Source organism: Podarcis tiliguerta (genome assembly GCF_965153285.1).
Source record: "Podarcis tiliguerta genome assembly, chromosome: 5".
Taxonomy (NCBI): domain Eukaryota; kingdom Metazoa; phylum Chordata; class Lepidosauria; order Squamata; family Lacertidae; genus Podarcis; species Podarcis tiliguerta.
Window position 1 is genome coordinate 94,908,917 of NC_139538.1, and position 16,035 is coordinate 94,924,951.

Genomic DNA, 16,035 nt, shown 5'->3' on the forward strand with positions numbered 1-16,035 from the left:
TGCATTTTCTCTGCTTGAAAGAAACAGAGCAAAGCTGCAGAAGAAGGTATGTCCTAATTGCAAGGTATGTCCTAATTGAGAAACAGAAGGTCTCTGGAAAGAGAGGAAGATACAGTTGTTTGGAAGTTAGAAGAAGAGACCATAAGGCCATGCTTAGAGAATCATGTGCATTTAAATATTATGTTCTAATTCATCTACAACTATAAGTTTCTGCAAGTAAAATTTTTGAATGTTAAAGTCTGGACCTTGGTTTAATTTCCAAAGAAGGGTGTCAGTCATATATCGGTATATGATTTGAGCTTCTTAGCTGCGTTTTCATTACTCTTACTTCAACACGGTATTCACAAACTGATATGGAAATGTGTAAAACTGAATTTACCCAGAATATGTACTTGTATCCTTTATGAACAAAGTTGAACGGAATGTTTCGTGGTTGGTCTTAACTGACTAATCAAACGTGTATATATAGCACTGAAGAAAATCTCTCCCTTTTTCGGCAGGCAACCTTGGTTTTATGGCTGGGGCTTTAATCTTCCGCGAGGCCAAGCACTTTTAGAGAAATGGAACCTAATTCCAGATGGAATAGATATTCTTATAACACATGGACCACCTCTTGGTAAGAAAACACTGAAAAATGTTTCGGGTCATTATTTGTCTGTGTTGTGTCATTGCAAGTAATAGTTTGTAGATTCTGCTGCCACTTAGAATGTGTGGGTTTAAAGGGGTGTGATTCTGCAATGCTTTAGTATTCCACTCATGCTTGCAGTCCTCTTTTCTGTTTTTTATACAGTGGTACCTTGATTTGTATACATCTTGGTTTGCTTACGTTTTGGATTACAAACCCGTCAAACCCGGAAGTGCCTGTCCCAGTTTGCAACCTTTTTTTGGCTTACAACCCCCCCCCCTTTTTGGGGGGGATTACGAACACATTTTTTTGGGAGGTCCCATCGGCAAAAGCGCACCTTGGGTTACAACCTGCTTTGGTTTACAAATGGACCTCTGGAACGGATTGTGGTTGTAAACCTAGGTACCACTGTATTAGGATTTTATGTTGTGAAGCACCCTGAGATCTATGGGTATAGGCTGGTATACAAATTTAATTAAATAAAATAATAAATAAATAATTACAGGAAGCTTTAGTGATTTAATGATTGAAATAACCAAGATTATAACAATGAAATAGGAAAACTATAGTAACACATTGCTTATGCAGTGTGAAGTTCTAGTGTACTGCTACAAGATTTTGTTTCTTTGCGGTGTCTGCAGTATGCGCTATACTGCAAAGATGCATGCAGAGCTCAGTGGGAGCAAACAGGCATTCCAAAAGCACACACATAAAATATATGCTAGCCTTGCATCCCCAATGTGTATGTTCATTGGAACATTTGAATTCCTATGCCTGGAAGTCTTCACATGTTTGATGAACATGCTTTAAATCATAGAATCGTAGAATTGGGAGGTTTCCAAAGGTCATGTGCAGCAAAATCAGCTCATGTTCCTCAGAGAATGGGATGCAATTTTTTTTCACAACAGGATATTCATTCACTGAATGCCAGCTTTTTGTAATGAGCTGTGGAGTCACTGGTTTATCTTGAAAAACTGAATCACCTCCCATACTTGCCTGCATATTTAAAAGCTAGTGTAATATAGTGGTTCATGTAACATGAGCTATGATCTAGACTTTCCCAGTTCCAAGTAGATCTCAGCCATAAACTCACTGTATGATCTTAGACATGACACTGTCACTCAGCCCTCCATTTGCAATGTGATGACCATAATACCAGCCTGTCTTCCAAGATTCCAAGGATTAGTGAATGAGTGCATGTGAGTAAGATAATTTATGAACTTCCAGAGTTAAGCACTTTAGAATCAACTTTAGATGGAATACCCCCCTCCCATCAGATGTCAATAACCGCACAACTTTTAGAAGAACTTTGAAGGCAGCCCTGTATAGGGAAGTTTATAGTGTTTGATGTTTACTTATGTTTTTATATTTGTTGGAATCTGCCCAGAGTCGCTGGGGCAACCCAGTCAGATGGGTGGGATATATTAATCATAATATCATAATATCATGGAACTGTAGAGTTGGAAGGGACCACAAGGGTCATCAAGACCAACCCTATGCAATGCAGGAATCTTTAGCCCAACATGGGGGTCAAACCCACAACCCTGAGATTAAAAATCTCATGCCCTACCAACTGAGCTCCTACTTATGTCAATAGGAGATATTCGCCTACATGCTTAAATTCACTAGTTTTGAACAATGGAATATAAAGCTAGATCATGCTCTAACTCCTAAGTGTTAGGAAAGACCTCTGGAAATGCGTTCTTATTCCATTCTGAATCTTTGTTGAGACTTCTTAAATTTCCTGATAGATACTGGTTGCTTATAATTTATCCTAGCTGCAAAATATTATTGATGGCAACAGTTGCTCCATTAATATCTCTTTTTCTTGTTGACGTACTTTAATGAGCTGATAGTTATGGTGCCATATGCTTTGTAAAAAGACGAAAATTCGCTGTCTTACTATTCCCCCCCCCCTCGCAAAAAAAAATATTACAATACTGTTGAAAGTTTTGGGGACTTTCAGCAGGGCACCCTAGAAAGTGCATTGGAGATGGTTATTGCTGTGTGACATTAGATTTATTATAGACTCCAATAAGATGTAGCGGCTGTCTGTTTCATAATTCCAGTGACAGCTTATTTCTTCTCTATAGGGCCCATGGGATGACGTTGCAACAGGCTGTCTGACTTGAATCCTGCTCCTTGCATTAAATTACAGACAGCTTTGAGCCTAAGCCAAAGAGGTTAACTGCAAAGTTTTTTTATAGCTAAAAACTTTCCAGAAATAACGTTAGAAGTACCTGTGAAGATACAAGCTTAGTTGTAGTTAACAAAGCCCCAGAGATTAAAGCTAAATTGCCCACCCAAAATCCTTGTAGTCTTTGTTATTCATTGTGAAAGTTGGAGAATGAGATGAGAGCTTGGGAGGTATGAAAGGAATGAGCAAAAGTGTATGGCTGTAGCGAACCTGAGTGGTGTAAGGAAGTATTCAGGTTTTGAAACTCATTGAATGCTGAAGGTCTCACTGAATGTGACAGCAAATAGTGATACCGTGTCCTCATCACGAATAGATATGGGGAAAAGTTCAGGAGTTACGTTGCCAAATGAAGTTAGGGAATCAACAATAGATGTCTGGAATAAACCTAGAAAATTGACATCAGAAATACCCTTTTAATGCCCCCAGTAACTGGGGGGGGGGGCAGTTACTCATTCCAACAAGCTAGGTAGCTTTTTAGGTGGGAGGAATGGAGGCAAAAAGTCTTCGTGAGGATTTTTGACTTGTTTAAAACTTTTATCATAACTCTCTCTCCCCCCCTCCCCAGAATACCCATGATCTTTTGATGAAATTGGTTGCTTAAAGGTGCATCAGGGGTTCTAAAGGCATGTTCGTTGATGAGAAGGAATGAGGGATTTGCAGATCCTAATCAAGAAATTTCATTTTCATAGAATTATTGAATCATAGAGTTGGAAGGGACCACGGAGGTGGTCCAACCCCCTTTCATGTTCTACCAACTGAGCTATCCCAGCATCATGAATTTTGTAGCTTTAGTGATTTACCCAGTTTTGGAATTATCTTGTATGCATGTTTCACTTGAGAGTTTAAAGATGGTTTGGTACTGCTTAAGAATGCTCAGATCAACATATTTCTGGCCCATGTCATCCATCTATCTTACACTTTAATCTGTGAATATTGGGGGGGGGGAAGGTTTTTAATAATGGCTTTCTACGTGTCCTCCTCTCAAAAATCCGTGTTTTTTAAAAAATGAGCAAAAACAAAAGCTGCCAGAATATTCAGGAAGTGCAAATGCCAGTGAAATAACTAAGTTCCCATCTAGTTTGGGAGGAGGTATGGATCAGATCAGTTCATATCAGAATCCTCAAATACCAGAATCCTCAACCAGAGTGCTCACTTGCCCACAGAAATGCACTTTGCTTTTTCTCTGCCACCACTTCCTACAAGTATATCCATTTATAACTAGTTTTACATGCCTGGGGTTATGCTGGTAATAAGGTGGTTAGGCAGGAATATTTTGAACTTGTTGGGACCCAGTGGATTTTTACTTTGAGTAAAAGTGCATTGTTGAAAGCGAGTTTGTTTAAAGTGCATAGCAGGCCACCCTGAGCCCTTGGTTCAAGTTAGAATACAATATGAATAAATCTCTACATCCATCCCTGGCCTAATTCAAAATTCTTTCTTTTCTCCAGGGGGGACTTTTACTCCTTTTGTCTTTTGTTTTTAAACAAGCTTTCATTTCTCCTTTATGTCTTTATCAAACAGTCTGTTTGATTGTTGGTGACAAAGATTTATACTTTCCTGCCAGTTACAGATCCCTGTTTTCAAGTAACCAAGCGTAGGGAAGGAAGGGGGAATCTAAAGCAATCTCTAATTGTTAGCTAGGTGTAATCAATTATTCTTAGTTTGTGTAGTCAGGTGTACATAATAAGCTGCAAACATATGGGAAAGCTTCAGAAGGCTGATATTGCATGCAAACAGAAACATGTTCAACATAAATAATGCTTAATTTAATGGAGAAGTTAATTTCATGGATTTTAGTTTGCAAAGTTTTTGAAGTGGAAATACTTTTTGTCTTTACAGACAGGCTTATTTATAATTAACTATTTCCAGCCACTGGACCAGCAGCGGTTTGAGTTTCAGTCTCTGTTTGCTGCTCAGGACATTCTATGTGGGAGATACTTTTCCCATTATGTACTTTCCCTTCCTTGTCCTTGGCGGAAGGGTGATGCTGGTGATGTTCTGCCTCGACCGTCGGAGGCAGTGTGGCTCTGAATACCAGTAACTGGAAATCACAGTCGGGTAGGATCCTGCATGCTAGCTCCTCACAGACATCTGGTTGGCCACTGTGAGAAAAGGATACTGGAATAGATCGGCCTGCAAGACTTGATTCAGCACAGCTCTTCTTATGCTCCTAGAATGGCCATTTTGTACCTTGTGCGAGAGGATTTCATGAGAAAAACGAAACGAAATAGAACAGTTTTTTCCACTTGCACAAGACCCTGTGCACCCTCTTGCAACAAGTAGAAGCATGAAGAATCTAATATGTATTGCAGCACTTTGCGCAAACTTTGCCTTTGATTTGAGGGTTGCTTTAGATCAGGGATGTCCAACAGGTCGATCGCGATCTACTGGTAGATCCCCGCGAGGTTTTGGTAGATCGCGGTTGATCTCCAGTTCCCTTTCCTTTCCCTTTCCTAAAACTGACTCCTGCCACGACCCCTCGCCCCACCCTGCATTGTTGTATGATCTCTGGAAGGGAAGATGGAGCTTTCTCTGTCCCTTTGTCCCTATCCCTATCCTTTAACTATCCCCAGAACGGAACTCCCCCCCTAAAAAAGGTTAACCCCTAAAAAAACCAGGGCTTTCCTCCCTCCTCCCTAAAAAAAGCTCAACAATTTTGAACCAAACCCCTTCTTCTGAAAGTAGATCACAGTCTCTTGAGAGTTGGCCACCCCTGTTTTAGATTATTATTATTATTATTATTATTATTATATTTATTTTGCATATTGAGCACCATATAGATAACTTTTAAAAGCTTTGCTAGTCCCAGCAGAACACAAAACTGAACAGAAGCATTTGGCATGCTATAGGTAATATGCACAGAATTCTGGTTAGAAACCTTCCATATGGCTGAAAAAGCACAAGAGCATTAAGGAGAGGCTGCTGGGTCTCAAGCTAAAGGCGCACCTGGTCCAGCATCCTGTTCTCACAGTGGCCAACCAGATGCGTGTGGGAAGTCCACAAGCAGTATCTGAGCACAACGGCCCTCTCCCCTCTTGCGGTTTCCAGCAACTGGTAAATGTTACAGTTACGATGTCGCATGTTTTCATTTCCTTACCGTAAGACTCCGTCACTGTAGCTCTTCAGTCTCTAGCCATTGTTTTAACATAGTAAGCATCACAAAGAGGCAATAGGAACAAGAATGGAAATGAGAGGGAACAGACAGAAAGGACTGACAGAACTCGGGACCAGGAAGAAGAGACGGTGGATGAAGTTTGGCAGAAATTTTAAAAATTCATCTAGAGAAGGATTGTAAAATTAATGACTGTTAGGAAAATCTTGGAATGAAACTATTAGGCTTTAGTAGAAATGTTATAAGGAGTTATGTATAAATATTTTTTTAAGTTCTAGGGTTTTTTCTTTCTATGGTAAGATAAGGCCAAAATAAATTAAGACAATTAAAGGACAGAATATAGTGAAAGATGGAAAGGATTTGCTGAGATAATTAATAATTAGAATACAAAAGAGGGAGGTGTGAGGAGGTCGAGGAAATAAGTTAATGAAGATAAGGATATGGAAATATTGGATTTGTTTTTAAATTTATTCTTTTGTTCTTGTTTTTGATTTTGGTGTGTTGTATGTTTGGTAATTTTTTTTTATTCTCTTTTTATTGATTTGTATTGTTAATTCTGTTTTTTCGCTTTTCTTGTTTTTCTTTCTTCTTTTTTCCTTGTAACTTTAAATTTCCAATAAATATTATTTTTTTTTAAAAAAAGAAAGAATGGAAATGAGAGGTCATTTTCTGACCTCAGCTGGCAACTGCTAACATCTCTGACCCTACTGAACCACAGCACTAACAATGAGTCTTTAAAAATGGCGTGCTATACTGCGGATTAGGCACTTCTATTCTGAAGATTAAAAAAGAGTAACTACAATATTCCCCACCTTGAGATAATTTTATTCTTGTCAGGAATGTTGTTAGAAACTCCAGTATACTATGCATGAGATTAGGTACTCTTTTCTTCTCGCATGGGGGCCACAATACATTAAGTCATCAAATTTCCATTTCCATTCATTTTAGGTGTTTGCCTGTACTCCATGAGAACTTGATATTAGGCACCATGGTTTGAACATAATGGCTGGTATTCAATTTATTTCACTAGGACTCAAAGCAGAAGAATAGCTGGATACAGGAAAACAGCAGATATGTCTTAAGCTTATTAAACTATACATTTAGTTTAATATTAAACTGTACATTTGTTAACAAATATTTATTAGCATTTATTTAAAACCATATCTACCATATACATACACACCCACACACACACACACCTTTGTTGTTAGCAGTAAGATTAGTCTTAATCCCTTTTGTTTGCATAGTTTGATTATTCCATTTTATTCAAATGCGCTTTCAAAGATAATTCTTCATAGAGACACAGTCACAAGAACTAGGGAGAGAGGTTCAGTGCTGTGCATTTTTAAAATTCAGGTTATAAAATTTCTCAGATAATATCTGTTTTCTTTGTTCTTCTTTTGTACTGTATCTTTTATTCTAAAGGTTTTTTAGATTGGGTTCCTAAGAAAATGCAAAGAGTGGGATGTGTCGAGCTGCTGAATACAGTCCAGAGACGAATACAACCACGTCTTCATGTTTTTGGACACATCCATGAAGGTCAGAAAGCCTCTTTTTTGTATAGATTGAATTCCAGGTCAAACTTTCATTAGATGCCGGACCCTACCAAATACAAAATTGAAGAGGTCCAACTTCCGTTACTATTGTTGAAGGCCTAGGTTGTAACATACTGTGTTAATACTGATTTCACCTGAATTATGTCCACTTTAGTTCCCTAAAATTTCTAAAATAAAAGCTATAGTCCGTGGATCCTGAGGGGCAACTGTCTGCTAGTTACTAAACAATGTCAGTAGTTTCCTTTTCCAGAACTGATCTGACATATTTATCTATCTTTTTCTAAAACAACAGTGCCTTTATTTCTGTTACAAACATCACATTATAAATAATCAGTTACACTGATTCTGAAGTCAGTTTATTTAACAGCACAACGCTTTTGAAACTCAAGGAAATTTGAAAACCAATATGAAATATAACATGGTGATAGAATCATAGAATTGTAGAGTTGGAAGTCCAAGCCCCTGCAAATACAGGAATCTCAACTAGATCATACAAATTTCACAACTCCCCCCAGGCACATGCATGTCAGCTCTGGAGCCGACTGCACGTCCAGCGCTGGCTCTGCCCTGCTTATAAAACCCCAGAGCAGACTGGAGTGAAGCCTTCTCACTCATGGTTCGCTCACCTGGCCCTGGCCCCAGCAACACTGCAGATTGGCCTGTTTTAATAGGGGTTAGGCGGGAACCCCAACGGCCCGTGGCGCCGGGAAGGCAGGCCAGGTGCGGCAGACTAGCTTGTCTCCAGGGAGATCATGGGTGCTGCACACTGGTCTGCAAATGGCGCCCACCGCCAGATGGGTGAGCGGTTATTTCCACACATGGATACTTGAGATAGACTCTCTTGCAATGTGCATAATTAGTCTTTTGCGCCAGCAAAACCAGTCAAATCAATGCTGTCACAACTTGAAGCACAAATACTACCCAGAACTAAATAGTCCACTACAATGCACTGGTGAGTATGTAGTGTTTGCTTTGGCAACAGCATGATAAAGGATACAGAACATTATTTATTGCAGATGACAGGAACTTAAAGAAAACGGCAAGCTAGATGGGACGTTCAGGTTCCTCAGGGAAGAACTCCCAAGTAAGTTCTATAGACAGCCTTAGAACAACAAGCTCCTCTTTATAGTGTCTGCATGCTGTGAGCAGTAGAAATCTTCCGCCAGCCAACCAGAGCTACATCTGCAGTTGTCATTTATAGAACCTTGGGGAGGAATAATAACATACTGTTCTCTCCCCTCTAAAACTTTTTTCCTATCAAAAATGTCCCACCTGAAACTATATTTTCTGCCGCTCCCTTCAAATGGTGACAGAATCACCATTATTCGAGTGCTGTTGCCAACTGCTCATTCTTCAGCCAGGGCTCAGTTTCAGTTTATTGAGGGCTGATGAAATCCTAAATTCTCCCTCTCCCCCCCCCCCCAGAATTTCTATGAACATTTTTTCCCATTCTTATCTCCAGCAGCTGTTCAGTCTCGCCCCTTTAAAAACTGTTTAGGAAAAACTACTGAACTTTCTAGGCAGCGCAGCTACTTAGGAGCTGAAGGATGGAGCCTGCAATGTTTTCATGGCATTTCCAGCCTTTTGTTTTTTAAAGGTCTCAAAAAGTGCAGGAGTATTGCCAACTTTCTCATGCTCTTGTATGCATTTATAAGCCAAGACCCATATATGAACAATATCTATAAACTGAACTGGTTTGCTCTTAAGAGTCCATTCATCTTAAAGATACAGTAATGCATATCATTGTGAAGTAAGTGCATAAAGTAGAAAAGAGGCAGCATGGAAATCGGGGTGATCTGTGTGCAGTGGGGAGTTGAGAGGAATATGGAGAAGGCTGGAGGAAAAGGAATGGAGGTGACAATAGGAGCGAAGGGGGGCTGCAAACAAAGAGGGAGCAGGAGGCATGGAAATGCGGTTGAAGATAAAAGCAGGGACATGGAAAAGGGGGTGTCTTCATAAGGGCTGGTGAAAAGCAAGCTTAGTAGTTGCCTGGGGTGGGAAGAGGAAGCTCTGGAGTGGATGGCAGTCCAGCAACACCTGCAAGAGTGACATGCAAACAAGCAGAATAGAGACAGGAATTGCTTTGTTCCTTTTTTTCCTCCTCCTGCACTGTGCTGAGTTCAGCTAAGATTTGGCTTACTGTGTCATCTGAACCTGGGCTTTTGGCTAAAATCTCTTCTCACTAACCACAAGCTGTAGCCAACCTTTGTGATGTGTGAAAGCTAATGTTTTGAGTCCTTAATGCCATTTAGTTCACACTGAGGGCAGGTAATGAGGAAGAAACAGGAATGTGGACCTTCAAGCACAGTAGTAGCCTAACACCTCCATTGTTTCCTCATGCAAGAGGAATAGGAACTATTTCCTCTTCCAAAACCAGGGTTTTGGCAACTGACACATGTTACTATTGTTCATTTCTAATCCAAAAATGTCCATTAATACAAAATGGATTTGGTTATTTGAGCACATAAGTGACCTTCAGGTCCTAATGTTCACCACCTGGAAGTCCAGACCCTGCTGTGACCTTCAAGCCGGGCCAAGGGCCTCCACGTCATCCCTGCATGCCAAGTGGCAGTTTAGTGAGAATGGCCTCATTCACACCCTGAAGACCACAGCAGGGTCTGAGTTCCCAGGCCTTGGCAAGATGGCTTCCAGAAGAAAGGTATTGGGGCTGGGTTTCAACACAGAGCTACTTAAACCGTAGGAAACAGAATTTGAGCATACCTCCACACGGCTTCCCTGGACACCGTCCCCCTGGGTGACAATGGCCAGTATTTTATATTGCTTCTTCTTGAAATGTTTTTGAACGTTATGGAAGTTAGAATGCTGTTTGCTTATATTCCGGTGAAGACAGCTGGAGTGACATCATTCAGTAGAAAAGGGTGCTTTAGCCTTTTCAGCACGTAGTGATGCTACAAAGCCCTTGTCGTGGGGTGTGATGGAATGAGGTCTCCATGTAAAACACCACTGCGCTTTCTGCTTTCTGGACTCTTTTCGAATTCCAGGACACAGCAGAACCCTAGATGTGGTCGCTGAAGCTCTTTTCCTGATGAAATGCAGAGTCAAAATACTTGAAGAATATCAGGCTAGAATTGCTGTTGCTGCCTTTGCCAAACAACCACCGTTTTGAATTCCCCGATTCCCTAATGCCCTCCAGTGAAAGTTAATTTGAAGCCAAAAAAGAGAGAAGATTATATATGGTCTGGCTGGTGGTTTTAGCTCCTGTGATTTGTATTGCATTTTATTGTGCTGGTCTTTTTGTATTTGAATCATATGCCAAGCTGGATTTTTCAGATTTAACTGTGATGGGGGAGGGGGGAGGATCACAGTTTTTCTGTATATTATTTATTCTGTTTTTGTTACAATGCTTGGCAAACTTGTTTGATGAGATGTCTTAACAAGTACAACTGAGTAATAATAATAACTACTATCTTCTTAAATTCTAGGTTACGGAGTTATGGCTGACGGAACGACCACCTACGTGAATGCTTCTGCATGTACAGTGAATTACCAGCCACTCAACCCACCTATAGTTATCGATTTGCCTACTCCAAGGAACACATGATTATCACACGCAGAAGTATGAAGCCTGCAACCTGCGTAAAACATTGGCTAGCAGCACAGAGCTGCTGATGTAAAAACTAAGCATACGCTAAATTATGAACGCGTTTTTCTTTTCTCTTTATGAAATAACTGGAGAGGCAAGAATGGACAGACATCAGAGGTATCTGGTATCACAGCCTTCTAGAAATACTTCAACAGATCTAACATTTCATCATTTTAAAAAGACTTTTTAATACAGAAAAGGGGTGTGCATTCCATGTTATATCAAGAAAAATCAATGTATTATGTATATTCCATGTGCTATATTGAACTTACTAAAATGACATGACTCTTCAGCCAAGTGGTTCTTTATGAAGGTTTACAGTTTTCATGTGTGTTAAATGCTAGCATTTGCTCATTTAAACCTGGTTTCACACGATAATCACAGTGAGGGGAAAATATAATTGTGCTAGATTCTTGGAACTATTATTACAGATATAAAATGACTCCCCATGTATTTAAGAGGTCAAAAGAAGCACATTATTATGGCACATATTTTTCAAATCTATAATCTTCCAGTCTTGTAAAACCGAGTATAGGAGAATTTTTAAAATCTTCTTCCATCTGATATTAAATATGGAAAGTGATATTATGGTGGAGATTACCGAAATGCAGTATACAGCACACAAAAATTGAAAGAGAAGTAGTTTAAATTAAATGTAAACTCAGGAATTAAAAAGCCCCCTCCCCCCCAAAAAACCCTAATGAATTCTGCAGCTCTTAAATCTCATACAGGGCAAACCTAATCATGTTTCCTTAGAAGTAAGTTCTACTGTCAGCAACTGTCTGTACAACGATGTGCAAATGCGACTTGAAATGCTTGCTGCATTTTCAGCCACTACTGTATCCATAGCCATAGCTTTTGCCCTTGCAGCCCAGTTCTCAAAGGTCAATTCCACACTCACTCAAGCTGGAAAATGTGCGTGCATGCAGCTGATCCAAACATGTTTAAGAACTGCGGAGCAATCCACATGAGCACATCACAGGGAACATAAATGTGGATTTTAACTACTATATATATAGGCACATAACTTCAGGAATGTGGAGTTCAGGGCCAAATCTGAGAGAGGTACAGAATGATAACTAGACTTGTTGCTTGTTCAGTACTCAATTTGACGATTGGTTGGAATCCATGGAACAGGGAGCACAAAAAGAAGACTTGTCATTTTATGGCAACCTTATGTGTTCTGAAAATATATATTACTGTGGATCAAATTTATTCACAAGATCGGATGTGCAGATATAACTTTGCACAGAAAGGCTACTGCAAACCAGGCTACATGGCAGGTAGATGGCAGTATCTCTGGCCACCCTTGCAAGAAAAAGCAAAGCCGCTATGACAAGTGGCCAGTTTTCACCAGCCTTTCAGCACATGGTCATTCCTCCAAATGAAGGAATTCTACATTCTCAACCAGACTTTTAATGTGGCTATTTTTATAATAAACCTTTACTTAAGTTTTCTAGTGACAACCCCAGAAAATAAAATAAACAAGCTTCCTGAAACAGATAAATGAGTCTAAAATGTTTACAATAACTCATAGCACTTCAGAAACACTTAAAAAGGAGGTGGAGCATATTATTAAAATAAGAGGCCTTTCCTTTTTTTGCCTCAAGAACATTTCTATGTAAGTCAGGATATATTCTCTGAAGAATATTTTTCCCCCTGAGAATATTTCTTTGGAATATTGTGCATTTTTATGTATGAATGACATTAAGAAGCTTTTGAGGTCATGAAAATTTTCAGGTGTGTTGGCTCATTTTGGCATAACTGGATTGTTGTTGTAATTTTCTGTCAAGCATGTTAGACAAATAAAAATCTTTTAAAGCTACTAATTGCGTGGTGTGCACATAGACAGGAACAGGGCATTTCACATTCAAAATGCTGCAGTTGTGGACTCACTTTTTGGTAAGTGTCTGCTTCATCATACATTAGAAAGCATTTACCAGCAGATCTGATGAGGCTTGGTGTGCCATTTAAGGCAAAGTGCCCCAGTCAGCCATTCTTCTTTGCTCCTGCTGTCACTAGACACAGCCTCCTAGTTAAATTGTTGACAACGCTACGTCATCAGTCAGTGGGCTGTCATGGATGCTTGTAGGCCTTCCTGGGCCATCTTATCCCACGAGGTCTCATTCCGTCTGAAGAACATAAGGTCCTTCCACAGAACAGGGTGTTGTTTCAGCTTTGACAGTAGTAAACTTTGAGCAGGCACTCTCTGGGGCCACCTCACCCACATTGTCTTCCTCCCAGGAAGGGCTACCTTGGAGCAAGGCATGGCAACCATGGGCTGCTTTTTGGTTGTTGGCTAGCCTAGGGTTCTAGGCACATGCTGTTGCTACTGCGTAGAAGCCAGGCTTGGGTTGGGAGAGGGCCTGGGCCCGGCAGCGGCAGTAGTAGCAGCCGGTGACTTGTGAGCAAGAAAAACGGTCATGGGTGGCTGGAGTAATGCCAGATGTTTCAGGGAGCACTGATTCACCCTTCATGCACATACAATTTGCCACCTGTGGCAAAGGTCTCATCTTGCCCAATGGGGCAGCCACTGGCCTTATGTTGGGTTAATACACTACCATGTTGATGCAGCTACCACTGGGGGGGGGAAATGCTTCTGTTCAGCTGGTATTAAAGGCTGCAACTATAACATATGCAAGGACCTAAGCAATCAGGGACCTGAGGAATTCCTGCATTGCAGGGGGTTGGGCTAGATGACCCCTGGGGTCCCTTTCAACTCCATGATTCTGTCAATTGCCTTCTCCATACCAACCTGTCCATTCGCTGAAATCTACATGTGTTGCTCGTGCTTTCACCTGCCCATCTTATGCATCTCGTAGCAGCCAGTCGGAGGGCCTTCTCTGTTGCAATGCCAAACTGTTGGAATTGCCTGTCCTGTGAAATGTGACAGACACGAGCCTTGAATGTGGCTTGTGCAGGAGAACTTTCTGTTCGGTTGTGTTATCTTTTCTACAGGGAGCTTTTCTACGTAGTTCTTTCCCTCCCCTCCCCATTCTATCCTCAGAACAGCCTGCGAGGGAGGTCAGTCTGAGAGGCAGTGAGCTTCATAGATGACGGGAGGATCTGAAGTCCTTAAGTTGCCTCAGCCCCCTTGCTGATCATCATTTCTTTACTTCAGTTTTTCTAACTCTTCAAAATAAGGCAACCAGAGCTCTTTGCTTGATTGCAAAGCCACAAATTTCTGTAAGACATTTAATTTACTCCAGAACCTATACTGGGTAATATTCATGGCAATGCAAAAGCTGCAAATGTTGGTCCTCTCCAAGGTCATCTCAGGCCATAAATAAAATTATCTCTCCCCTGCCGCACCCCCCGCCAGAATAAAGCATTTATTTACGGCCATTATTTGCATGCTGTTCCACAAAACGATCTTGCAAATAAAACAATTTTGAGCAAAAATAAGGCATAATATTGTAAAATCAAGGCAGGTGTCAACCCTGATGTCATTCTATGTTTGCCAGTAATTGTGGCCAACTGATGTCTGTTTTGGCCAATCTTTGCCTGCTATTTTTTCCCTTCTGCTTCCAGAATGTCTTGCACCCGGGTCCCACGCTTAAATTTAAAATGCAGCAACATGGAAGGCGTATTTAGATTGGCAAGCACTAGTAAAAAGTGAAACGGGAATCCCCACTTGCGCACAATCGGCGCACACGCTCCCACTTGTATGCATGCCAAAAATGGGGGGATGGAATTGGGCAGGGGCGTAATGGGGAATGCCCCTTGACGTGCACCCCTGTGACACACGTGATGTCCTGGAATGGAGCCCCCGTGTAAGTGGGGATTCTCCGTGTCCCACAGGGGAGCCACTGAAAGAATGTGGTTGGACATTCTCCGTGTCCCACAGGGGAGCCACTGAAAGAATGTGGTTGGACATTCTCCGTGTCCCACAGGGGAGCCACTGAAAGAATGTGGTTGGTCAAGAGAGACATGGACGCAAAAAGGTGGAAAACCACTATCCTAAACCATTTCCATCTTTGCACAAATATATTAACCGCTTGTCACCCCCTCCTTCACAAAAAAATGTATTTCATCCACTTGATAAGAAATCACTGAATCGCAAAGTTACAGTCTAATCACAGAAACTTTCTTCTGCTCCCAGAATTTAATTTAAACTAACATCATGACCATTATCACACGAAACAGCTGTTCTTTAATAAAATATTTTTAATAAAACATTTGCAAACGTATTTGAGGTCAAAGGCGATATTAACATATGGTATCTCATTAATTTCAAGTGTTGTTTTTGTTTAAAAGTCTTAAGTTTGTCCCCCCCCCCTCAAAAACAACAATGCAAAAATAACAAACGTCCTCAAGACATTCCTGGTAATTGTCACTACACTTTCCAAATGACTTCCATATTTTACATGAACTTGAGGACCACTGAGTTGACAATTTATAACAATTTACTCTTAGCAGTCAAACATAAAGAGCTCTCTTTAACCCCAGAACAGTTCTATATACCCATTTGTGAGCTCATTCTTAATAGTATTCTCCTATTCTAATTTACAACTTTGTTTCCTCTTGCCATTCAGCTGCAGTAATGTTCCATATAATACATCTGTGGCAAAGATCACTCCTAGGGATACAGTGTTCCTCACGCCTTGATTTGCATTTTTAAAAATTAGGAATTTATATGCCACCTTTCAAAACAAAAGTTTTCTTAAAGTGGCTTAGAGTTAATATCTTTAAAGCATGCAACCAGTATCTAAAAATGTTTAATATATATTGACTGCTTAAGTGGTTAAACTAATAATAACCACATTACACTATAAAACAATTACGATTTTAAAAACCCAGCTCATAATTTAAACAAAGAGTGAATTGAAATTGATCTTTTAAACCTGCATGATGGCAAACAGAAAAAAGAGGGTCCAGCATAACAGATGAGCTATACCAAAGTCCAGCATCCTATTCTTACAGTCTCACTCGCTGGACCAT

The 16,035-nt window shown here is 40.4% G+C and overlaps 1 protein-coding gene across 3 annotated transcripts in view; it reads left to right on the plus strand.

Moving 5' to 3' along the window:
- Window positions 1–12,919, plus strand: part of MPPED1 (metallophosphoesterase domain containing 1) — a 91,080-nt gene extending 78,161 nt beyond the window's left edge. For all 3 annotated transcript variants that reach the window (XM_083440938.1, XM_083440940.1, XM_083440939.1), the window contains 3 exons: window positions 501–616; window positions 7,360–7,473; window positions 10,934–12,919. In XM_083440938.1, the coding sequence (XP_083297064.1) occupies window positions 501–616; window positions 7,360–7,473; window positions 10,934–11,052 (349 nt within the window). In that variant the 3' untranslated portion in view covers window positions 11,053–12,919. The remainder of the gene's footprint in view (window positions 1–500; window positions 617–7,359; window positions 7,474–10,933) is intronic.
- Window positions 12,920–16,035: the final 3,116 nt, after the last annotated feature.